The sequence below is a fragment of the Bombyx mori genome, chromosome 15, assembly GCF_030269925.1.
Source record: "Bombyx mori chromosome 15, ASM3026992v2".
Classification (NCBI taxonomy): domain Eukaryota; kingdom Metazoa; phylum Arthropoda; class Insecta; order Lepidoptera; family Bombycidae; genus Bombyx; species Bombyx mori.
Genome location: NC_085121.1, coordinates 6,788,858 through 6,816,021, shown reverse-complemented (window position 1 = coordinate 6,816,021; position 27,164 = coordinate 6,788,858). Strand labels below are relative to the sequence as shown.

Here is a 27,164-nt window from a genome sequence, read left to right as displayed (position 1 = left end):
ATATCTTCTTTTTTTACAAAAAAAATACACATTTCAGAATTTTCCCATTACTTGTTTCTGGCTTTTTGCTGCTTCTCGTACGATTCTGGACCAACAGAAAGCACTCCATAGGTTTTTATGAGTGACAAAATATGAATATATCTTTATAATGCATGATCGAAACTACGGTACTACTGAAAAACGTGTTTTCCGGCTTCGATATATTCTATTATATTGTCTAAAGAGCTATGAAACATCTGAATTATTTCAAAGCAGAGTTTGGGGTTCGGGCTCACAATTCAGATTATACTAAATACGAAGAATCTCAATAATTTTATTGCTCTTTTCAATACACTTACAAATATTTCTTTTTTTTTTTTGACCTATAACATACCAAGGCATGATAAAAATATTATGTTAACAATACTTACTGAGTACTTAAATGGATGGAGTAGTCAAATAATTCCAACATAAACGATGTACTAAAAGCAAGATAAACAACGTAATACAATGTGGAATGTCAATATATTTTACTTCATTATCTACATTTGATTTAGAGTTTTCGTGTTATGACTGAAATTAAAAACTTCTTAACAATATACAATAATTTGTAATAACCTGTGATCGGTATAATGTTCCATAGCTTATAAAGTTACCTAAAACGTTTAAATTATTATACTACAAGTTATCCACTGGAGAATCTATCTACAAACACAAAAGACATATTCAATTATGAAATAAATATATTTCAAATCAAATGTATGACATTTGATCTGCTTTCAAACAGCGTACTGATAAAAAATCTTTTAAAACATCTACGTAATATCTATCGAAAATTTAGTTTCTAACAAAAATTTCATTCACTATAATATAAATATAATCATTTAATACGTTTTTACTCATTGCAAGTTATGTGATTAGAGTGAAGGAGATAAATTGCAAAATTTCATAACTTATACAAGTGTTACATGAATGATATAGATTTAATTGTATATCACTGGATTACGTCTATTAAGCAAAGTTTACATACATTCTCGCAATTACATTAAAATTAAATAAGCTTTAAAACGGATGTTTTTAATAATTTCGTGTCTTGACGTAAGATTGACTTTTTTTTTATCACCAAAAACCATCACTAAGGACCAATTAGTATAGTTATCCTGTTAATTTACAATACTGTTAATATATTAATTATTATGTATTGTAAATTGACCGACTCGATTTGGCGGTGCTATCAGTGGTCTTTGTCACTCTAGCATATAATTACCACTACATAAAGAAATGTAGTACATACAGCATTTTTGTTTTTTTTAATACCAACTTTTTTGTGATAAATGGGCAGTCCAGCTCACGTAACACTTGGACAATGTAAAGTCAATGCAGCCGCCTATCTTGAGGTTGACCCATTTTATTGCATAGACTGGTGAACAAGTTACATATCACAATGTTAATGCCACCACCACCTACCTTGAGATATAAGTTCTAATTGTATAGGGTGACGGCTTTCTCGCTCATAAGACCGGAAGGCATTCTGTTTCCCCGCAAAACTAGGTGGTGCCTACCACAACGAATGTCTTCATTTTTTGAAGTCAATCGTTATCATGAGTTTAGTATTTCATTACAAAAAAAAATATCTATCAGCCTGCGGGATTTAAACACTGGCATAGTAGCATCGCTTCATACGTTTACAGAGTTCTTTAAGAGATCTCTTAAAGTGTATAGTTTTAAAAGAAGTTCTTCTCTTTAACTGCTACTACTACATGTTTTTATTTAATGCTTAGATGAGCGGAAGAGCTCACAGCCGGCCTGGTGTTATTTGGTGACCAGAGAGTTATAGACATTAACACTAATCATACAAACTCTTACTGGTACCTATTTCTACCATAGCGGGTAGAAAACGGTACACGAAGAGTATTACATAAAATAAACAATACAAAAAAAATATAATAACTGTAGATTAATTGGTAAGAAAAAGTCATGAAATCAAATGTGCAAAAGCAATAAGATGATTCGGGCATTGCAATGCAAAAGTTCTAAATGGATCATTTGACCCGTTATGGTATGTTTATTGTTAACGTAAGTGCCGCCTTGAGAAATGATTTGCTAGTCTCAGTTCTACAGTACAACGACCGCCCTGCCCTTCAAACCGAAACGCATTAATACTTTACAGCAGAAATAGGCAGGGTGGTGGGACCTACCCGTGCGGATTCATAAGACGTCCTACCATCAGTAATGACGCAAATAATAAGTCTGCAGGTTTGGTTTTTATTACACAATGTTATTGCTTCACCGTGGAAATGATTTGTGAAACTATGTTAGGGGCATATTTCATTGGACAATTGCCATTACCTGCTTGGAATTCGAACGACGGCACAGTAGCGTCGCTCGATACAAATGTACTGGACGTCTTATCCTTCATGACGACTTCAAAACCACTACCCACCCAGGTTTATAAATTTTGTATTTGATAGTTTTTATTGGTTGGATTATATTACATGAAATTTTATAAACCAAGAAGTCCTCCATCATCGAGGTGAGAGGTATGAGTTGACGTAGTAAAAATTCCTAATTGCCCCCTTTTTCTTTCCTACCTAAGGTGATGGTCTTCGGAGACCACATCAGCGTAACCGGGCGAGAAGGTGAGCTCACGGGGCTCAAACCTGACGACGTTGCTAACACGACCCCTAGCAAGAGCCGTGCTTCGCAGTATCTACCACCGGATCGGAAACGCGACCCACTGAGAAGATCTGGCAAGAAACTCAGTGGGCTGTATTTCTGGGTTAATATACTCGCCGAGCCCTTCTTCGTAAGCGACGGGTTCGACGACAACGATGACCGTTGCTTGGTTTATATAAAAGCACCGTTAATGGTGGTAGGACCTCTTGTGAGTCCGCACGGGTAGGTACCACGACTCTGCCTATTTCTGCCGTGAAGCAGTAATGCGTTTCGGTTTGAAGGGCGGGGCAGCCGTTGTAACCATATTGAAAACTTAGAGCTTATATCTCAAGGTAGGTGGCACATTTACGTTGTAGATGTCTATGGGTTCCAGTAACCATTTAACACCAGGTGGGCTGTGAGCTCGTCCACCCATCTAAGCAATAAAAAAATTAAAAAAACTTGGTAAGTGTTAAGTCTTCTTTTCGGAGTCGTAAAGCTTAAACGATTTAAATGTTTCACGTGCATGATAATTACTCAGCCTCATTACAAAAAACATAAACGTTTATTATAAATATTATCGTCATTTATTTATTTCTTTATAATTAACGTCTTAATTCTCTTATTAGGATTTGTTTTGGGTTAGATATGTTTTGGTTGTACATGGTTTAAACATAAACCGATAGGTTGGTTTAAAAGAAATGTAAAATAAAACTGTCAATAGTACAAAATTAATATTGTTTTTATATAAATATATTGCGTATTCGAATAAAATGCAATATTTGCAAAAAAGTCTGAAAACATTATTAATTAAGGCTTCTGATGATTTTGAAGGCATTTAAATAAACTATATGATATTTTATCAATTAAGATATAACACAGACTAACTACACTAAGACCTGATTTCCACGGAAAAGTCACAGACTGAAAAGGTTTCTGTTGACAACACAAACTAGAAAAAACTGAACTAATTCTGTTTAAACCTAGAAATTTTTTTATTCATTCTGTTACAAAATTCCTATAAAAATCAAAGTAAGCATTTCTCTTTTTTTTTTTATAAAGTAAATATTATTTCCTTGATATTATATTTTAATGAAATACACGATAATAACTTTCACAATGGCAATAAATATTTTTTTAATATTTGTTACTATTCAAAACTAAACTTAAATATAGAATTATTTATGGTTTAATAGTTTCAAGTTTAATTTCTGTGCTGCTGCAAATGTAACATATAATAAAGTCTATCTAAATTTATTTAGCTATCTATAAATCTACTATAGCTACTTAAACTTTAGTTTTAGCACGGTTTTGTAATGATATTTATTAGGCTTGGTGAACGAGTTTCATAATTTAAGAAGACTATTTCACTAAACAATTGTCAAAACTGCACGTGTCTCGTTTTTTGGAATGAGGCTGTCTGTGCTAAGATAAGTCAAAACACTAATCTGCAATATTCTTATTCACTTAAGCTTGTAAATCAAGTAGAAATACAAAATATTTAATTTTATTAATATGAAGTTATTGTGATTGTACAGATTAAAATTCATCCTATTGCATGTTTTGGGTTCTCTTTTCAACTTTTTTTTAAAAGTAATTTGGAGATTTAAGTCATGCGCAAAATATTATCGATATTATCAACCAGTCCGAGGTGCGAACGCAGTTGAAGTGATCGAATGTATTGCAGAACATAAGGAAAGTTGTAAACTCTATTTTGGACATCCGGAACATTTAAAAAAATTTATTGAGCGCCTACAAGAGTATGGACTGCTTATAAACGAAGCTAAATGCTCTTTTGGAAAAGTTCAGATAACCTAGGGTATAATATCTCGGCACAAGGTATTCACCAACAGTTTAGAGAGTAAAAGCTATACAAAAAGAATACACCCCGCCAAAAGCTGTAAGCGGTTTGCAAAGGTTCCTCGGTATGCTTAATTTTTATAGACGCTTCATTCCGCAAGCTGCCAATGATCAAGCATCATTACATGAAGCTATAGCTGGATCGAACAAAAAGGATCCTCAACAAATAACATGGACACCATATCACGCTCGACTTTGTTGGTCCAGCCAGCTTTAAATTCACCGCTCACCCGACCGATGCTTCTAACACGGCCTTGGGTGCGGTTTTGCAACAAAGAATTTCTGGTGAGCGGCAACCTTTGGAATTCATCTCAAAGAAATTGAACAAGACACAAGAGGATGTACAGCGCCCACGACCGTGAGTTGTTAGCAATATACAAAAGCATAAAACACTATAGGTATACGTTAGAGGGTCGACACTTCACTATAATCACAAACCTCTTGTCTATGCATTTGTACAGAGAGAGAGATAATGCTCACCTAGGCAGCACAATCAGATGGATATCATATCGCAGTTTTCTACGGATATCAGACACATTTCCGGTAAAGAGAATGTGGCCGCAGATACGCTGTCACGGATAGACAATATCTTCGGTTCCACCAAGCAGCGAAGAGATAGCAAGAGAACAGAGTAAAGATGGGGAGCTGAAAGAGCTCTTGACTAGTAGGAAATCATCCCTGAAAATACAACGTATAGCTATCCCTGGTTCGCATTTAGAAGTATACTGCGACGTATCTGAGCCTAAACCTCGTTCATAGGTACCTCTGAGCCTGCGTCAACTTTTTAATGCTGTTAATAAGCACAGACACCCGGGTGCGAAGTCTACAAAAAAAATTCACAGACAGTTCACATCCGCGCTTTTCAAATAATTCACCGATTTTTGTGGAGCACAGATAGGCCCCACCACCGCGTACCATCCAGCAGCAAATGGTGTGATTCAATGACTGCACCGGACACTAAAAGCATCAATTATGGCTCATGGTGAACGAAGATGGACAGATGTTCCCCCTACGATACTTTTGGGCTAGAGGACCAGCTGGAAACGTGACTTGCGAACCTCTCAGGTTACCCAGGTAATTTTTCCATCAATCAAACAAACACAAAGAAGCGCCTGAATTTCTCAGAGCTTGAAGACGGGATCCAACTCATAGCACAACCTATAAAAAGACACGGTGGGAAGTCGATATTCGTGCATGAAGACCTAAAAACAACGTCCTACATATTCCTTCGCAAGGATGCACTGAGTGGTGCACTGGAGCCACCCTACACCAGTCCACATAGCGTAATATCAAGAACTGACAAAACCGTCATAATAGACTTACCTAGAGAAGCCGTTAGTGTTGACAGAGTGAAGCTAGCCCATTGGGAAGCGGATAGGCAAGAAGCAACAACTAGTCGCATGGCGAACGACAGTACCCAAACAGAGGCCAGATTTACGAGATCGGGCCGTCGAGTTAATTTCCCTCCTTATTTTCAGGCAAGCCTAGACTCGTATTCTCCTAGGGGAACGGATCGTCGGTCTACCGAGCAATACCAACCGCTCGGTGGAAGATCTTCCCTGCGTCATTAAAACGTTCCACACTGATAACGCAAAAAAAAAAAATGGCACGACCTCCGGTCTCGGAGGGGAGTGTGTGGCGCATCACTATTCAATGCATGCGCCCATCACTACGCGACCGCGAGACGAGGTAGCGCGCGGGAGGACAGGAACAAACTCAGGCGCCGGCAGTCAACGTGATGATACCATAGTCCCTAGTGATGGTTTTTTCGACACAAATTTAACAAAAACTTTACCGCTTTTTACAGCTTTCATTTTAATTGAAATGTTTGTTATTTCGCTTGATTTATTCTAGAATTTGCAACTTTTGTGATAATCCAGAGATATTTATTTACCTTTCTTGTATTACGTTTTTATTTATGTAAAACATGCAATGAGAAAATTCGTCAAATTGTGTAGATAATTTTCATGGTTTTTAGTCGATTTTCTTATATATTAAAATATTACCGATTTATGTTAATCTAATCTCTACCGTCCTAGCCGTCATTAGTAGGTCATTCATTACATTCTATATAAAACAAATGTTGGAAGGTAGAAGTCATCTTAGAACGCTGTATAAATAGTCTTACACTTGTAAAGAGAGTTCTTTTAGTTTAGGAGCTTAGATATATACTTATGATACACGTAAATTAAAATGCAGTCCACTAATAAAGGCTCAAATACACAAGCACAAAAATCTATATTGGTACAACAGTTTCAAACGTGTATATCTATTCACAGCACTTGACCACTCGCTCATCGACCGTCTAAATAAACGCACTACACGACCACATAACAACTCAGAGTTTCATATTCACTTCATCGATTGCATTATTAATATTTATAAGATTATCTATTATATTTACAAAAAAATAAAACGTCCACTGAACTACATTAAAGTGATTCTTCAAAAGCCGCCATCATATCACTTTGCATATTCATGTCTATCTGTCCTGCCATCTGAAAAATAATTTTAAATTCATAATTTTGCGGTTTTTTTTTTCTTTCATAATAACATCAGTCGGCTTCACTAGCCGTCCGACATTTTTGGCGTTTAAAGTTTTTATTTTAGAAAAGAAACGACACTAGACTATATCAAACTTTTTTTTTTCCTACCTAAGCTGAGAGTCTTGAGAGGCTATTTCAGCGTAACGTTAACAAGTAAGTGAGCTTGACGACGTTGCTAACACGAACCCTAGCAAGAGCCGTGCTTCGCTGAATCTACCACCGGATCGGAAACGCAACCACTGAGAAGGTCCGGCGAGAAACTCAGTGGGCTGTGTCTGAGGGTTAATATACTCGTCGAGGGTTTGACGAGAACGATGACCGGTGCTTGGAGTACCTAAAAGCACCGTTAGTGGTTCGGGAGGATCCGAAATGAATGTCGAGCAAATTTTGAAATTTAAGTGAGAAATAGGAAAGTTTAAAACACGAATGGCTACTCACCGCCTCTCGTCGACGTCGTTCCTGTTCTCTTAGACGTAATCGTTCTCTCTCGGAGGCGGCGGGCTTGTCTGCGCTCGCGGCGGCCGCGGCGGCGGCGGCTGCAGCGGCGGCGGCGGCGGCCGGCGGGGACGCGCGCGCCACGGGCGACCCGCTCGGCGGGGAAACCTCAGCGCTCTCCACTTTACCACCCGATCTACTCACTTGACCAACCCTAAACAGGTACAGTTTGACAGATTGAAAAACAAACCCTTTTAAGACCTTTTTCACTTCGTATCGACCACGGTCGCGAGAAATCGAACGCAAACCAACATAAATACTGATTTTTCAAACTTAACTTTTGTAACTTTGTTTTAAATATGTAAGTAAGAAACCGCGCTAAGGTAAATTGCGATAGATTATACCATGATTTGACGTCAATTTTAAATTTAAACTTTATTAACTGAGCGAAATAAAACAATGTTTAATAGAAATTATACAAAACCGTATTCTATTATTTGACGATATACGCTCTTTGATTCATTCGCAGATTACAGTTAATGTAATCCAACTGTTAATAAGACGAATAATTTATTATAAATAAAAGTAGTAGTAGTTAGGCCACGTTCAGGGAAATCTCCAGGCTGTAGTTACAATGTTTGAGTACTTTTGAAATGCCCCTATCGCGCGATCTTATAGATTAAAATCCCACATTAAACAATCATTGAATCATCACGCTATTGCAATGCCATGTTTTTCACATTTTATTAGTAACTATGGTAACCTTTGTACTCCTTTTTACGAAAATGCGCGGACGGAGGATTGTGAAATTTCCTACACTTATAGAGAATATAGAGAAGTGCAGAATGGTAGTATTACATTAAATCAATAAAAATACACACACTACCACGTATGTGATACACGCACACATATATTATTATATATTCTAGTTTATTGTTAAGTATGCGGTCAAATTGAGAATAGATAATAATGTTTGTCTTTAATAATATTTAATTTTGTGTATAGTGTAGTCTTGGCGAAATCTGTGAATAAAGAAGTTTATTAAATAGTCTTTGACAATAGAATCGAAATAATGTTCAAACTTATAATTTCAATTAATTATAGTCGAACTTCGACTACTGGGGGACCGCTAGTTACAATTATTCTGTAATCAATCTTAAATCATCATACTTACGAAGCGATGTGTGAAAATTTTTAAGTAAAACAAGTGTCCTCCTACCTTGATTTTTCTTCATCTGGGTGTCGCCTCTCCGTTTCTTGTCTTTGTCTTTCTCTTTCCGCTTGTTCTTTTTTCCTTAATTCCTGTTGTTCTATTAAAGCTCGTTGCCGATCAATTTTTTCCTTTGCTTGTTTTTTGAACGCCTAAAAATGTATATCGTATTTGTGTTACATTTACTGCAAGTCTTATTATCCCTTTTAGATCATTCAAATGTTTCCTTATTGCAATAGTTAAAATTGAATTAAAGGCACATCAAACCATCAAGTTAATCTTACCTGAAAACTATCCATAACCGGTTTCTGCTTAATTTGATTGTTGGTTACCATGTTTGGTACACTTTGAGGACTGCCAGCCTGAGCCAAAGACGACCAAGAACTTGCGTTCTTTAAATTTTGCTCTTGTTTCAATTTAAATGCTTGAGCAAAATTTGAATTTTTTGTGTCTTCCATTTTTTTGTCTATTTCATATTTAGCTCGATCAGGCAAATTGTTGACCATCGCAAGCGGAACTCCCATGAGATCTTCAATAGGTTTGGGGGTGAGTAAAGGTTTACTGTCCTCTTTCTTTACTGCAGGCGTTATAGGGCTAGGGGCACTAGACATATTGTGATGAGACTGTGAAATAATCGGCAAGGGTGTCGATGAGATGGGATCAAATATCGACGATACCGTGGTCACATTACTCAAATTGGGTATGTTAGGATTTATGTCGGGTCGTATGATATCGCGGTCTTGCGACGCGTTTTTTTCAACGAAACCGTTGTGCGCGGGTAGATAAATATCAGTTTTCATCTGTTCTGGTACCCGGGCGACTTCAGTTATGCCACTGAGCTGCGCCATAAGAGTCTGATGCGCCGCATCCGGAATCGTCTGCGGTTTCGGAAGAGCAAAGTCGTCTTCGAGACGAATCGATGAATCCGAGACGCTCACGTTTACGTCCATGGGTACATCGGCTTTTAAGCTTCGTTCCAAACTGGCCAGGGAGCGTTCAATAGGATCTATGTAATGTGAGGTATCCATCTTGTCAAGACCGTTTCTCGGGTCCGGTTTGGGGTCGGGCGGCGCAGCGGCGGGAAGCGGCACGGCGTCGGGCGGCGTGGCGGCGGGTAACGGCACGGAGACGGCGGGCGGGGCGGCGACGGGTTCCGGAGCCGGCTTCGCATCCGGCGGCGCGGGCCCACCGCCATCAGAGGCGGCGTTCGACACACTCGTCGGTACCGTCGCAGAATTTGCAGCAGCCGGTGCTATTATCTTCTAAAATTATTCATAAATTGGTGTTACGAAGAAAATCGAACTGAAAATGAAACGAGATCTGGAAAGATAGTTACGTTTTGCGGCGGTTGTTGCACAGGTGGCTTCTTTGCTTTCTTTTTGGGTGTCCTGCTGGGACCGGTGCCTGAAACGAAGTTAGTGAACGAATGGTAGTCAAGATGAATGTCCACGAATTGAACCAATCCACTTTTCACATTTTCTGCATTCAAAACAAGATAACAAAGAAAAACTTCGTTTTATATGTTCTTGAGAAGGAGAAGCTCGACTTGTAAGTTTTGTAATAATTGCTTGGTTTTATGTTGCGGGTTTAAAGAGGGATATGTTCAGATCTCAAGGTTGGCTAAATGAAATTCATTTTAAGTCTCAAGATTTACTTAAAACTGCTCTATATTGAAATATATACAAAGTTTTATCGACTCACTCTTAATTCTAATACATCATAAGTCATGAGTTGATCAAATCAATCCTACATAGACACGCACGGTGTTTTTATATGCACATAATGCAACTATCTATATTTAACTTACTAAGTAAATTATGCGCTCGAACGGCTAATTGCACCTTGTATTAATTTAGTTAATTCTTTAAACTGTCAAGTGCCCATTTTTTTCATTCAAATACCACGTTTTATAATAATTTCACAGTGGTTTACACCCAAATTCTATAACAATGTTTTCAATGCCAAGTACAAATCATTTACAAAAACAAAATAAAAAACAGATGGCGTATGCAAATTTGACAAAAAATTTCGATACATGGAAATTAGCATTTATATATATTGAATCATTTTGTTCTCATCTCATTCGACCCCTCTGGGAAGTAAGGAACTCTAATATAATATACGCTCTCTATTAACTAACTTACACTTAAATAAGATCTATTGAAGCAACCTGTAATTGTACTTATAAAAACAAATTATCAAATATCAGAAGTGGTATGCATTTACATAAAAAAGAGTCTTTAACAATAAATAATTTTTAATATTAAAATTTGATTTCTAAAAAACGTACACAATAAAATTTAATTAAAAGCAGAATTAAAACTTTAAAAAACATGACGAATGCTCAGTCACTGAATAAATAATAATAATTTACATCACAAAGCATCTGTGATGGATAACTTAGGACAGTTCATTCTCAATTTTCTATGCAAGTGGAGGCACAAAACATATATTTATGATGTGTTGAATGCACAAGTTTTTCCTGTACTCATTCACGGAACCATTAAAATTTCAATACCTAATCTTAATGTGATGTTTTCAAAGTATTTACAATCAGATTATTTATCTAAAATTTAAAACACCTTTATAAAATTAATTAGGCCATACCAAAGAGCAATTTTTCTGTGTGTATGTTTTTATCATAAAAATTTCCAAGTTTTTAAATATAAACAAACTCAGTTCTTTTAAGGTAGTTTACAATGAATATCAATGTAATAAGTAAAAAAAAATCATTGCACACTGGCTTAACAATTTTAAGCCATCTACTATGAATTATAAGGGTGAACTATCAGAACAATTTTGTAAGAGTAGTTAAAATAACATTAAGCAGTATTAAATTGACGTACAACGTATGTAAACATGATTATTGCTATTACAGTTTCTGATTAAATATTATTTTTTATGACAGAAAAGACAGTGTGCATTGTTTCATTTGATTTTTACTTGGTATCATTTGAGTTTTTAAAAATCTTTGTTTTGTAGATACTATCAGGAACATACGAGGTACTGTCAGACACAGTTCTAACTTTAAAACCGCATGAAATAAAATATTTGCACTGCAAATGTATGTTTAATTAATTATTTGTCATTAATAACTTTTACAGTACAAAAAATACATTTTTATCGCTTTATAAAAAAAATACTTTTATTCTCAAATTATGTTTTGATAATTAATTACACTGAAATTTTCATGCATTTTAATTACAAAAAAAGATTTAATTCTTCCAACAGATTCGTTGTATTAAAATAAATAAGATTAAAATTACAGTGCTTTCGGATAAATAAAATACAACTAAACCTATATAAAATTGTTCTTCAATAAGTTTGCAAACAATGTGTGAAGGAGGGAGCCAGCTTTAGATATTTTCTATACGTTAAGTACAAACAGGATCACACGTCACATATTTTTAGGAGCAAGCATCGAAATATTTCAAGCATTTAAACCGATAAAAACATACCTTTTCATTAACACATTTTTAACTACAACATGTCACAGAGTATTTTATTACATCCTTGTTGTAAGAACTAGAGAGGTGAGCGGTTGGTTAGATGTTTGCTTGCTAAATAGGTATCCGTCCTTACACAATTGTTTGCATAACTGGGTCGGTTAGGGTCGGCTTAGGGTGTAGTGCGCGTGTGGTGTCGGCGATCCTCTTCGCTACGACGCACGCTACGACGCATGCTACGACGGACGCTACGACGCACGCGGCGACGCACTGGACGTTTGTCGGGTGCTCGTTAAACCTACCCGCGCGAACCGTTCCATAATCAAATATTTAACTAATTTATTAAACTTCACACTCGAAAGCAAATTAGTAAGTACCCTGAGATCTGAACTTTTCAATCATTACTAATAACAGTAGGACTGAAATTTTAAGGATGCAAATGAAAAAAAAATCTCAGTTGAGGACATGATATAGTTAAAAACATTAATGTGAAAAGGTATCTTCTGTTGGTTCATGGAAGCAAACCAAATAAAAATGTCCTTACCAGCGCTGAATTGAATATCAGCTGCAACACCAAAGCTGGCTTCTCCTCCTCATTAACAACTGTTTTATGCCTTTACCAACATTTTATGTGTTATATATTTTGACTTGATCATTAATATGAATTAATTGATTAAATATGAAACGTATGTAGTATCTCTTCCAATATCACAGTAATAAAATATTTTACTAAATTAACTCCATCAGTCACTCATGCTCACAACACAAATCGTAAAAAAATGGATATCTACATGAAGTAAACTTTCTTTTTCCTATTTCAATCATTTCTCAGACGTAACATTCTTGTCTTTAGCACCTTCTTTAAGACTCTTCATTTCTATTGTGCTTCGAAATATGCCCTCAAGTTAAATAAATATTGGGCTGGCGCTGGTATGTTTAGATGCAATAAAAATATTATTTACGACTGAATAGATTTAAAACTTATCTAAGAGTCTTTGTAATGAAATACATTATTTGTTCTTTGATGATTATGACAAGCAAAGTTGATATTTTACTACACTGTATTCATTCAGAACCAATATATCATAATAATCATTTGACACTCAGTCTGTTTTAACACCCATGTGACAATTTCAGACTAGAATAAACATAACTGAATTAATGATAGTCAATGAAAAATGCATCCTCTGTTGTTTCAAAGAAACTCATAAAATTGTCCATTAAAATACTGGCAAAGGTAAAAATTTAACATCAGTTTCATATTATTAGAATGTCTTATTAGACATTATCATGTACACACAGGTATTTCAAGCTTTTTAATGGTTATACATATCAAATTTATGTTCTTAATTTAAATGCCATTATCAAAAAATAAAAAAAAAATACTAAAATAATTTACACTGAATGGTACAGTACAGTACAGTACCGGAGGTATCTGTACAGCTTCAACTGAGCGCGCGATATCCTACTTATTAAGAGAAGGTTCTTACTCATTGTATAAAACACTGTACAGCCAAGAGTAATCTCGTATTGACAAGGACAATCGCGCGCTAATTCCGTAAGCTGTTTTTTAGTGTGAATGTGGCGCGACGCTTAGACGTAACATGTCTAACCTGCTTCACTGTCACTGCTGTCCGAGGAGCTGGTGTCGGTGCTCGAAGACGAGTTGGACGAGTCTGACGAACTCGAAGACGACGACATACCACCACCCAAAGTTTCTTTACAACCTTCTGTAACAATAACCCATTAAAGATTTCTTATTTCGTCAGCACTGTCAGTTGTTTATCGTAAGTGCAAGGTAAAAATCAAAATGGCGTTATTCCCAAACCCACCCACCATTAAACCCCCTGGAATAATGGTACAGCAAGCAGTGTGATGTGAATGCAACAGTTGTAAAGAGCAAAGTGTGCAGAGTTGAAGAACTTAATATAATAACATTTTGTACTGTCTTCGAAAATATACCACTTGCTAGTGACGCCACCCTATTTGGTCGCTTTTCTACAGATACTTTATTATACAGCGTGCTCCTTATCTTATACCTTCTATAATTATGCATTATCTAAAACTTAGTAGTAGTAATAGTAGTAATAACAGATGACATTGTGTTTCCTGTGCATAGTGTAGGCTCTGTTACTCTTACAAAGCTCAGAATACTTGCCTTTTTTCTGTTGTTGCTTCTTATGCGTTCCTAACTGTCCGGACACATCCTGAAGTCGTTTTTCAAGTTCTTGTTTCTTTTCCGCCATTTGTTCATCTTTAGATTTCCCTGATACTTTACGATCTAAAAGTAAAAAAATAATTAGGAGTACGGAAACGCATTTATGTAAGTAGTTAATATTTACCAATGCACTTACGAGTCTTTTTTCTCAGACATGAGGCAACATAGCTTTCCAATTCTCTGAGTGTGGAAGGTTTCAAAGTTTCAAAATCTATTTCTATTTCGTCCGGATTAGAATCTCGCAGCGACGGCTCTCTATTCTGTATGATATGCACCACTTTTCCCAGTTTATCACCTATAAAAAATGAACATTACAACAAACGAAATTGTGTTTAATCTAGATACAATATAAAATAGAGAAACACGCATACCTGGTAACTTATTGATGTCCAGCGAGAGCTGTCTTTTTTCATCATAGGACATGGGCTTAGCGAGGTCCTCGTCGTCGGAGTCGTTGTGCGGGGGTGGATGTGGCGCGGGCGCGACAGCGGGCGTGGAGGAGCTCTTTTTCTTGGCGGGCGCGGCAGGGGCACGCGCCGCCTTGCCGGCCGCACCGCCGGAGGTAGCGCCGGCACCCAGTCCTCGCTTGCCACCCTGTTTGCGCACGCCACCGCCGGTCGCCGCAGTATGAGAAACTGTTTGAACACATTGAAATAAATATATGAATACAGCGGGAATACTTCTTGAATCACGCCTTTAAAAGCGACATCACTTCTCAATAATTCCAGCGTACATTAAAATATTTCCTCACTTGTATTCTATTATTCATAAACTACTAGAAGAATGACATTCCTTCCATAATATAGTTATATCTTATAAAATATGAAACCTGCAAAAATCATATAAAAAACTTCTGAGATTAATTATCTCACCTGTGTTGTCTGCAATATTGTTAGTCTTGGCCGTATACGCCGGAGTGGGTGGAACCTTAGGCGTGACTCCAGTAGTTATTTGTTTCTTCTGTTTCTCCTTCATTTTTTTCTTTGCTTTCTTTTTGTTACTAGACTCCTCGACGAGTTTCCTCATTTTCTCTTGCAATGCCAGAAGTTCTTTTTCGAGCATCTTAACCTTATTGTTTCTTTCTTCTTCTGAATCATCTGATTCTGAATCGGACTCTGATCCAGATTCTGAACTTGATGCAGAGCTTCCTTTTTCTGCATGTGCCGCAACATGAACAGGCTCATCAGGAATCTTTGCATATCTATTACAATAATCATAGAATATAACAACTATAAAAAATGTTTTTTTTTAATTAATTATATTAAAAAATATATAATCCCTGCTTACCTCATTTCAAAAACGTCTTGTAATTTACGAGCCATCGCAACAACATCATGGTCTGGCGGGTTGTACTTGTAACAGTTTGTAAATATAAGACGAACATCTGCAGCAAACTCTGCAGCTGACTTGTAAGCTCTTCCATCCATCTTATTTTTTACTGTACCGAGATCCATAGGCTTCTTGATGATATCAAAATAGTCATGTAACCCAAGTAATTCAGCATCAACAGGTTTATAAAATGGCCAGGCATAGCCCTGTCAGAAAAATGTTTTTTTTAGTTTTCTTTCCATAATTTTATGATTTATAACTAAAAGACATCAACTTACAGAGTGTTTCTTAGAGAAAAGTTCTTTAAGAATTTCATTACAGCTTTTGAGTGCATCAGACAATTTCTCTTTTCCTTTAGCAAGTTGCGGAGTCAAAACTGAATGATGCGAAGTTCCAGCGCCTCCGACACCAGGTGAAAGACCACCCATTTTGAAATTTTCGTCACCAACTCTATTAGCCTATAGTCGTTAATAAATTGTGGTTAACAGGATAAATTTTGGTGTGATTACTTCAGTCGCAGAGACACATGATATCAGTTATGTTTCTATAAATTCGTTTACCTTTTTTTGACGTCCACTTTCTCTTCTTGTAGATATTTTTGCAGGTTTGGGTCCACTTTGTTGATCTATTGTCGGAGTGGTATAACCTCCTTCAAATGAACTACCCATAGGAGTAGTCGTGTCAGCTTTTCTTTTGACACCTTTTTTGACCTATGAAAGACAATTAAATAACACACATTATTACTCTGCCGACATTGACCAGCCGCAATACGAAATACACAATTGTAGTGCGAAGTTTTATTTCCGTATAAAATTACTATAATATTACACAACAAACTTCGGACATGATGACATATCGCTTGCTAAACTTATTAAAATTATGTCCGATTACAGTGACTGACAATATTCTTAATAGCTGTGCATGTTATGTGACTCTTCCTCTGTTCGACGTTTGATGCATGCATGGTACTGGCTAGTTTTCTCAGTGACAAAACAAAAGTTCAAAGCATTGATATTTGATCAAGTGATGTTTTTAATATGTTCAAGTTCATTGTTTTCTGGGTTTAAATTTGCCAGTTTACATACATGTTAAAAAATTGGTGATAGCAACAATGTGATGAAAGTATTAACATGGATTAAGAACGAATGAAGTATAATATTTCCACCTAGCATCTATTTATTAAAACATACATTTTTTTATCAAATAAATCATATTACCTACGTATTTTAGCCAAATTTAAAGGAATGTAAACAAGTGCGTATAAAACAAAATATCACGCATATTATGATAGTTGAGTTTTTTAATTTGGCTTTAGCTTATTAGTCAAAAAAGATTATAAAATAACTAAAATTACCAAAATTATGAAATACATAGAGAAAAATTGCAAGTTTTTTTAGTATTTAGTTTCTTATATTACTCATATTTTAATAATTGTATTGGGAAAGCTAGAACGCAGTACTTAGTGTTGCCACGCTCCATCGTTTGTTTTCCTCTCAATTTGTCCACGAAAGTGTTTTTTAAGTATTTTTGGTAAATGTATTTTGTTATAAATTTTTTGCTGACTAAGAATGGAGGATTAAGACTTCTTTGAAATTTATGCTTGGGTAAATGTTCCATATTATTATTATTATTAATATCGAATACTACCTTCGCGGGTTGTGTCTGCGATAATGCGACGGTGGGGATCGACGAAACCGGAGTCGCCGGGGTTGGCGTTACATGAAAACTAGAAGGTTGGGACGCCACCTGAATGAAATAATTTAAAATAATATAAATTCAACATAATAAAAGTCGCGTATAGTTTATAACAGCGTTTCCAAAACAGTGTCGCCACACATTGGTTTCTCGAATGCCTTTACCACTGTGTCTTGAGATTTAGGAATACAATATTTTTATCTTAGGTGACCCGAGACAGTGAGGTAAATTCCTAGATGTTAACTGTAAAACTTATTTTAATAGATTAATGCTGTTTATCTAAAATTATCCACTATAAAAAAAAATCAAGTAAGTATGTTAATGTGTCGCGAATTTGTAAGGAGTATGTTAATGCATCGCCGCGTGAAAAAAATTTAAGAGCGACTATCAGAGGGTTAAAAAACTACAATAAACGTACTTGTTGTGGAAGTCCAGTATGCGTGGCAGGCGGCGTAGGCGGCGGTGCGACAAGCGTGGGCGCGGTGGTGGTGTTGGTGGAACCGACGAGCGCGGAGTGTGGCGGCGGCGGCTTCACCGCGACCCGCGCGCCGCCTGTGGCCGCCGCCACTGCCACGCCGCCACCGCCGCCACCGCCACCGCCGCCGCCGGCACTTCCACCAGTTCCCCGCTTTTTTGCTACGCCTTTTCCGGCCTTCGAGGGTGCTTCGATTTCTTTCTCTTCTTTGTCCATTTGTGCTATCTACAAGTGAAACAAACCTTTAATGATGTATAATATTTTATCTCTACAGTTGATCTTGTGAAATATTACTCTGTAGACTTACCCGGTTCAAGAAGAGCTTCTCCAAAGTTTGAGCCATCACAACAACATCCTCGCCAGGTTTGTTGTAAACGTAACAATTAGTGAACATCGTGTTGAAGTCTTGGATGCATTCTTGGGCGGAATAATAGTAGTTGGATTCTAACCGCTTTTTTATGGTTCCGAGATCCATTGGTTTCTTTATAATTTTGTGGTAATCCTATGTAAAGATAATAATTTTAAAATTGTGATATTTTTTTCAGTATTTACTTTAGACCATCGTTGTATGTAATACGTGATTATCACTTACAGGTAGGTTTAACTTTTTTGCATCTACTGGTTGGTGGAAAGGCCACGCAAATTGGTGTTTCCATACTGCTTTCATTACATTTTTCTGCAGAAATTGGAGCTGATTCGTTATGCGGCCTTGTCTTCGGGGGGTATCCTCCGGTGGCGTACCATTAACAGGCTCCGCCGCCGGCTGTACAAGTAAACATACAAAGAAATTAGATACTAAAAAAACAGTACTAAGAGTTCAAATTTTAACAATTTATTCACCGTGCTTGTTGTTGCCAAGGGATCAACCGCCTGCTGCATTGTGCTGGAGTCAGCAATCTACCTGCCAAAGTGACTCTATAACTGTAGTATTTGTAATCAAATAAATAACCAATTATAGTAATCTCCCTTACAACACGGTACTCTTAAAACGCATATTCAAATTACGTGATTTCAGTCCCTCGTATAACACGAGTATTCCACACATAACGCGGGGATTTCACACGTTATACATATTTCTGTACTGTGAATTTGTAATTATTTGCACAATTCATAATTAATTTCGGGTACATTGCACATTGTGTCAATTGTGTTCTTAAAAATTTAATTTATTAAATTTGTGTTCCTAGTTTTTTTTTTTTGTTGTAAAAACATTGGTTGTAAAGTACATTAGTACATAACGCGTTACATGGGTCATACAAGCGCGTTATGCGAGAATACTCCTACAACGCGTTTCCTATAATGCGGAACCAATCTACCGAGTTATAGGCGGGATTACCGTATTTCAGTAAACTGTAAACCTCACCTCAATTGTAACGAGAGGTTCATCCAATTTCTGACTCAGTGGCATCAGCTAAACCCTCTTATTATACTAAACTGTTCTATCATAATATAAATTAGTTTTGGTGCTTTTGCACCTAAAAGTACGTCGCTCCACTCATGGATAACTTATAACCCTACCTGAAATAAAAACAAATTAAAGTTAAAGTTCCAGTTTAATGTTTTTTTGCCATATAAAAGTGAATATTATAATAAATATTATTTTACAGTAACATAACCTAGCACTAGCCAAACAAAAACAAACAACCTAATGACATGATCATGACTTTATAACATTTTCTTCGTTTTTATTAAGTCTCAGAAATATTTAAGAGCGCTTTTACCGTTTAATTTACCAACACCTGGAGACCCTTTTATTATGAAACCAATATATGCAATATAATGAAAAATTAGAAATATTTATTAAAGAATAGACAATATTCAAATGCCGATGAATAACAACTTAGTCGTCGTCATATTTTGACGACCACACGTGACGATTTCTAGTACGAGACGACGATTTCTGTAAAGTATTCAAAATGTCTGCAATAATATGACAGTTAAAAGAACGAGGTATTAAACCGTAAATGTAGTTTTAATTGTCTAAGACTTTCGAAGACCAAAGAAAAATCTATGTAGCAGAATATTCAAATATTGACTAATCACACCAAAATCAAAGTAAAATAAGTTTTAATTCTGAGCCTGTGACTACCAATGCACATAAACAGGATCAATGCAAAGTCCAAGACCAAATAAGGCTCTAAAGAGTCCTCAACGCTAGGCAGCGACTTAGTTGTGCGTTATTAATGTCTATGAGCGTGCGGCAATTACTACTCGCCATCAGAGGAACCGTATTCTAGTGTCTTGACAGGCAGTAAAAAGTACGGCATATTTCAAGAATGTAATCTGTTTATATTTACAAATTTGTCTTCTTTTAGTAGCTTAGATTAGTTTATGAGATCATGGCCCATATGATATTAAATGGTTACCGAAGCCCACAGGCAACACAATGTGAACGCCGTCACCTAGGTTGTGACACAAGATATGTATGTAGGCTTCCTTGTATTGTATAACGGCTGTTACACCCTTCAAACCGAAATTTTCTTTTTAATATTTCTATTTCAGCTTACCTTGCATATAACTGCAGGGTAGTAGCTGTATCTTTCGGAGCGCCTGACACTCTTAGGTAGTAAATCTGCAAATAAAGTTAACAAATACAGATTAATTTCATTGTATCTTTTATCTTATTTGGTTTTCTCTATTTTTCTTCATTATATTATCTATTAAAAATACTCAATCTAAGCAGCACTAAATTAGGTTCACTAGAGCTTTTATATTAATCGTTACTGGAGAAAGGCACAAAGATGATGATTATCAAAACATGCGATAAACCGAATTTTCAAGAGATTTTGGCAGAGCGAACCATATATGAGATCCCCAGTTAAAGGATGTAAGTGGAAAACTGTGGTCATGACTTATCTGAGGTAAGAACGTAGTTCTAAAAAGTTAGAGGGTTACATTGGACACAACAGCAGAGGAGTAATCCGCCGGGATACATTCACTTTTATTTATTTATGCAGTTGTAGGCAGACGAGCACAAGGCCCCCGTTATGGGAAGTGGTTACCGTGGCTCAATGACGTCAGCAATGCCAGGGCCACAGCCAAGTCGCTGCCTACCAATGGCTTAAATTAATTTTATTTGCACATTCACGAGTGACAATAGCCAGTTACTATCAGTAGTATCGGTTACTATCAGAGAACCGTATGCTCGTATGCCTAAAACGGCGAAAAAGGGTTTTCCTTGCAGCCACATCATTGAACGCTCGGGAGAGAGGTACTCTCAAAGCAAATTTATTAGAATGGTATGGTGGCGGTCAGTAATAAGGAGAGGGGGGGATATGTAAAGGGGCTGCTACGTACGGATCTAGGCACCATTGAGAACGAGTCAATAACAGTGGCACAATATGTATCTGATGTTATGGCAGAAATTGTAGTGCCATTTGCTCTTTTCAGACATGGATTTTTTCTTGTAGATAAAATGCACGCAATTTTAAAATTTTGTTCTTAGTATAAATTAATATTATGGGGTAGCTCGCAACCTTGCCGACCTTTTAGATCATAGAGCATGTGTGTGAGATAAGCTAAAAAGGGTTTAAAAGGTAATCCTAGCCTCGTTAATTTAAGATATCTAAAAACGAATTAACAGGAAGAATGGAATGCAATCTCTTAAGATTTAATTGATAACTTTATTAGCGAAGAAGAATCTAGAAGCTGTTCAAACAGTGAGGGGGTGGGGTATTTTTTACCAGTTACTTAATTTTACATTTCGAATGCATGTTTATTATTGATTTTGTTAGTTTTAATTAATTCGTGATATGTGTAAGTCTTGTATTTTGCAATCAATAAAGTTTGGGTATATTTATACCTCTTGGAATAAAAGCTTATTTTTTCAAGAATATTTTCATCTAAAAAGCAAAATTAATGCCATACTGCACCCATATTGTATACCCAAACTATCCAATAGGTTTAATTGGATGGCAAAAGCCAGTTAAGTATCTATAATTTTTTTCCAATTCCGTGTTTAATACTAAAAAAAACCTGGTTGTTGTGCATCTTTACAAACGCTAGTTTTCTTTATTTTTGCTAGCGCGATTCAGGGTTTTCCTGCCTATAGATAACTCTTTCAATACGAAATGTAAGCGCAGTAATTTCCGATGTACGCCGAAAACTTGCCGGACCGAGACGGAAAAATAGCTAAATGGATCCAATGAAATTAAAAATTACGACGAAAGAAATTTCTTAAGAATGTCTCTTACGAATCTGAAGAGATTGTATACTATAATTTATAGATATATTTGCTTCTTCATGTTTTTATAGATAGTAGTGGTAGTTCTATACACACCGTGAAATATTATTTTAACTACGCCCATTTGTTGAAAATTGTGTGCACCGATCATACATTAATGTATGTGCCAGAAACCTTACCTGAATTGGCAACAAACTACTCTACAAATTTCAACTCAATCAGATAAGCGATGCGTGAGCGAAGGAATAAGAAGATGAGGAAATAGCATCTTATTATGCCTCAGTTCTTCAGATTGCTTCATACCTACACTAAATATTTGTATGGTATGCCTCAATTAAATAAAAAGCTGGCTAGCTGAAAGAGAGACAATAAAAAGCTGGGTGCTAGAAAAGCAACAATTGTCTTGATTAAAGTTACGTGCAGAACCTGCTGGAAATATTTAAGGAAGTGTCTATTGCTATCTACTCGCCCTTACCGCACTTGCCACAACTAAGTAGAATATTCCTAGTTCCTGTTCTTGACTTTATCAGTGTCACACAGGAAAGGTTGTATAAAATGAGCAAATATACATACCATTTAAAAAAAAAATTTTAATTTTTTTTATTAGTATACAGGCATTCTGTGCCTGTTTAAATAAATTTCTGAGTGTTATTCTTATTTTTCTTGGTTTTTTTAACTTCTGTCATATCAAAAATATTTATAAAATACAGATATGTTTTATGCATATTTGCTTTTTAATATAAGTTGATATAAGCAAATTAACGAAATATTTATAATGCATCTCAACAACACTGAAGAGAATGTGAAAATATGCCGTGTTGTTTTGTTTTTCTAAATTAATGATTCTATCATTGAAAATGTGAAATAATGGTGATAATCAACTGCTTTATGTGCAAACTAGCGACCCGCCCTCGCTTCGCTTCGGAAACATTAAAACACACATGAAACCAAAAATAAAAAATAAAAAAATAAATAAAAAAAGTAGCCTATGTTCATCAGGGACAATGTCGGCTTCTAATGGAAAAAGAATTTTTCAAATCGGTCCAATAGTTTCGGAGCCTATTCGAAACAAACAAACAAACAAACAAATCTTTCCTCTTTATAATATTAGTATAGATAGAATAAAATCACAAGATTTTTTATAAAATGAACTAATCGGACAAGTTAGTCAGGGAAAAAAATATATAAAATTTTTAATGGTTACATGAATTATATATTATAAATTTTATGATTATAACCATTTTTTACCATAAAATCGTTTGTTCTATCATACTCATATAAATGGTTATATGATTATCATAGAGCGAAAATATATTTTTTGCAATTTTCAGGCATTCAAAATTTATTAATTACACATGCTTTTAGATTTCCATTACACTAAACACTAGCAGAGCTATTATGTTGTGGATTTAAAGTACATTCAAATACTCTATAGTTAATTTATTATAATTTTCATAAATTAATTAAACAATCATTATATTGTATTATATTGTTTTAATTTATATAAAATATATTTTCCAAATTCATATTATACATTGTTTATAAGATAAATAGAACATTTTATATAGGGCATTATTTGTATGGTTATTAAAATAAACAGAGTTGAATGTTATTTTCTTTTTTGTGTTAACCATAATTATTAGTTACTATATCACTATGTATGATTACAGATATACCTATTTTTTTTGGATTACAAATTACAGCACCCTGTCCTTCCCTGCGCACTTTAGCACGATATCATCAAGTATATTGTTTACACAGCTTCTCCAATTCCACTCTAAATTTTATCAATAGACTAGATAGCGATTAGCTATATGATGCGCTTTGTAAATGTAGCAAACTAGTAGTAGATGCAATAGTGAATCTTCATATTTTAGCTAGAACATTTTTATATTTGTACATTTATTTATTTTTTCCAGTTTTTGACTAAAGATTTCAAGCATGTAAGAACCATAGTTCTGATATTATCATACTACCAATCTTAGTCATAAATAATACAGCTACTTCAAAATAATCTCTACTTTAAAGTTTGTGTCTAATATGGCGACTATTTATAAATAACATTCTCTTACACATATCTATTATGACAGTTTTAGACCATTTTATATAAAATTTAATAATATATAAAATTATCTGGGACAAAATGAATAAATACCAATATTAAATGATAATGTTTTTTGTATGAGAATCATAACAATAGCGGCTTTAGAGATTATGTGGGACCAGCTTTTACTTTTCAATTAACTACTTCAATTTTACTTCCATCAAAGGTCTTTTAACATATTGATATTGATTGATGCCCGATTGATACCCTACTGTACCATACCATGTACAAAAAGTATTCTGCTTCATGAATCATCTGCAAGAGTACCTCTAAACGACAATCATAAGAAATTGAGTTTCTTCACAGAGAAGATTAAGGCTGGACACAACAGTGTTTGCAGACATGTCAAAGTAAGCATCTCACAAGGGTGCAACAATTACTAACATGCTCTTTCAAAACTTAATTGGGTACAACTGCATAGGATGCCAAGTGTCCTTGATTACACATTCAACATGAAGAATTTTATTTGACCTCCTGGAGGAGCTGGGGAGCAGGTGGAAAATACTGTATCCTATTATAAAGTATAATCCAAAAATAATCCCACAATTCAATTTTCATCTGCAGACTTAAAAGAAGACAAAATAGCATGAATATTAAACTCCTTTCAGATATAAAATAATTAAAATCTTCTCTTTAATTCATGGTTGTCAACTTGTAATTTAATTTCAAATAGCGTAGGTTTGTAAAGAGTCTCTATTAAATAAATGTTCAATAAAGTTAATGATAGATTTTTCTTTTGATTATTTATACCTTTAAATACATCATTCATAGTACTATTTATTAATTTTAAAACAGGGACATAAATAAAATGCCATTTTAGCTTTTCCTATTTATTAAATGAACTGCTATTATGCTGATAAAAAGAAATATTAAAACCTTAGTTTACATATTTTTTAAATATTAATACCACATAACCAAAATTTAATTTGTATAATTTATGTTAAATATTAGGTACTACATAGAAACAATTCAGGTGACCTACAGTATGTTTTATCTAAAATAAAGGTACTATAATGATTGTTTTAAACAATTTTACTTTGGCTTTGATGATCAAGATAATTCTGGGTATCTAATTTTGTTATCATTTAATTTAATGTCTTTACTTTTTGAGGAATTAAGATTTGTTTTTTTCAGATTGGTTAATTGGTCCACAGCATTTGACTCTTTTTCTATTACTGAATTAAGCGAAATTTTTATTGCCATATTTAATTCGCATTTTCATGTACTATAAACAACATAACTAAGAGACCAAACGATTTTAAATCCCAAAAATGCAACTGCATACCTTGAAGTTTTAAACTGCTATAGTAATATCAATTATTGGAAATGAATAGGTTTGGTGTAAATGTAAATCTGCTCTACAAATTATGGGACAACTATCACATAATAATATTTACATTGATTGTCTGTAACATAACCTCAAGTTAAGTTTATATATTTACTGCCATAATTTACAGACTTGGAGATGTATACTCTACAATGTAGTTAATTCTAGAGAAGATCTAGAACATTCTTTTTGAATAGTTTTGTATGTTCTATCTATACAATCATGATCCTTAGAAAGTAATAGCCTGGAGAAGCATTAACGTACGTAAACAATGAGAAATGCTTTAGATTACGCATCAAACAAAGATGTTTCGACAAGATTTCACGATGAATGCATGTGAATTTATGGTTGGGAGATTGTTTTCAAAGTGTTTCCTAATTAACACTATCAAAAATTTTCAACAACTTTAGCATATTAAGTACTTTAAAAGAGTAACTCAAAGTTAAATAGTTTTCGAAAATAGCATACGATGTAGATGGAAATGGTAAAATACGAGTTAAGGAGGCCATGAATTCAAACCCGAAAATCTGCAAAATACTTGAACATGCAAATTGAACTACAATGTACAAGAAGTCATTGGCTTTAAAATTACTATTTTACACACAAATTCTAATGCAAAAATTCTTGCGTAAATCTAAAATTATGGAAAAAGACTTACGAAGGGATATTAACGCCAATATGGCGGATGGACTAAAAATATATGTTTGAGACTTCTTCACATACAAAATGTACCGATAGGCATCAATTTCTAAAACACACCACAATTAACTTTCTTTCACAATAACACTAATAACAAGAAAAATCATTGTTTTTAAGACGTAAACTCAATTTAACAAATAAAACATTTACGAATAACACAGCACAGTCTCCCAAGACACAACGAACTTCAGACATGGCGGCTAAACAAGAGTCATGAGCGTCTCTGTGTATGGCGAATAATTAAAGTAAATAATGGTAAAATATGGGTTCCAAAATATTGTTAAATGCATATTATAAGCTTTTATTTGGTTTTCAAAGTAAAACAATCATGCAAGTCCAAAGATTGATTCCGATGCATTATTTCTTTATTTATAAATTCTCCGATTTTGTTTTTTTTTTTCCTCGCTTCGAGATAGAGTTGTCAACTTATGAACAATCTGAACTGAACAAATTGATTGATATCAGTTAAATGGTGAAGCATATATAGAAAAAAATGATAACACGGAACTATTAACTAATGTCGTTTTGTGGCGGTATTGACTTTTTGGTGGGGACGCGAGGAGTGAAGTTGTGTGAATTGTTTTATTTAGTCTATTTGGGGTTTCTTCAGGTTTAAATGTGTAATAACGGAAGTTTATTATCTGTTTAATATCTGTGAAAGTGCGCAAATGTGGGAAAATGAAACAAAGCCGCTGGACGGAACTTCTCGGGATCCTCCAAAAAGTCCATTGAAAAAATCGCAGTAAATGACCACCATTTTACTGAGATTATATTTAATTCCATATCATCTCATCTCATTTCATTTCATTTAATTTCATCCCAGTTGATTAATGTCTCAAATTAATCATGTTCATTTCATTTCATTTTACTCCATATCATTATTCATAAAAATAAGAATATCAATATGTTGCGTTTTATATGATGCGTAAGTCGGAACGCACGAGAGGTGGGAAAAATAGTCTGTGACACGGGCCCTTTTTGCCGCCGAAAATTTAAAAACGTA

At 35.0% G+C, this 27,164-nt stretch overlaps 1 protein-coding gene across 1 annotated transcript; it reads right to left on the bottom strand.

The window, feature by feature from the left end:
* Positions 1-293: 293 nt before the first annotated feature.
* On the bottom strand, positions 294-26,570 carry LOC101735474 (bromodomain-containing protein 3). Its single transcript, XM_038016145.2, has 21 exons — positions 26,121-26,570; positions 20,356-20,420; positions 19,212-19,366; positions 18,689-18,745; positions 18,441-18,611; positions 18,156-18,350; positions 17,792-18,073; positions 17,326-17,424; positions 16,239-16,388; positions 15,957-16,136; positions 15,637-15,884; positions 15,222-15,550; positions 14,721-14,984; positions 14,486-14,644; positions 14,290-14,412; positions 13,745-13,861; positions 10,022-10,089; positions 8,970-9,947; positions 8,695-8,837; positions 7,479-7,689; positions 294-6,992 (listed from the first exon to the last, which is right to left on the bottom strand). The coding sequence occupies exons 3-21, from the start codon at positions 19,254-19,256 to the stop codon at positions 6,927-6,929; spliced, it is 3,885 nt and encodes a 1,294-aa protein (XP_037872073.1). The 5' UTR covers positions 19,257-19,366; positions 20,356-20,420; positions 26,121-26,570; the 3' UTR covers positions 294-6,926.
* Between the last annotated feature and the right edge of the window lie 594 nt (positions 26,571-27,164).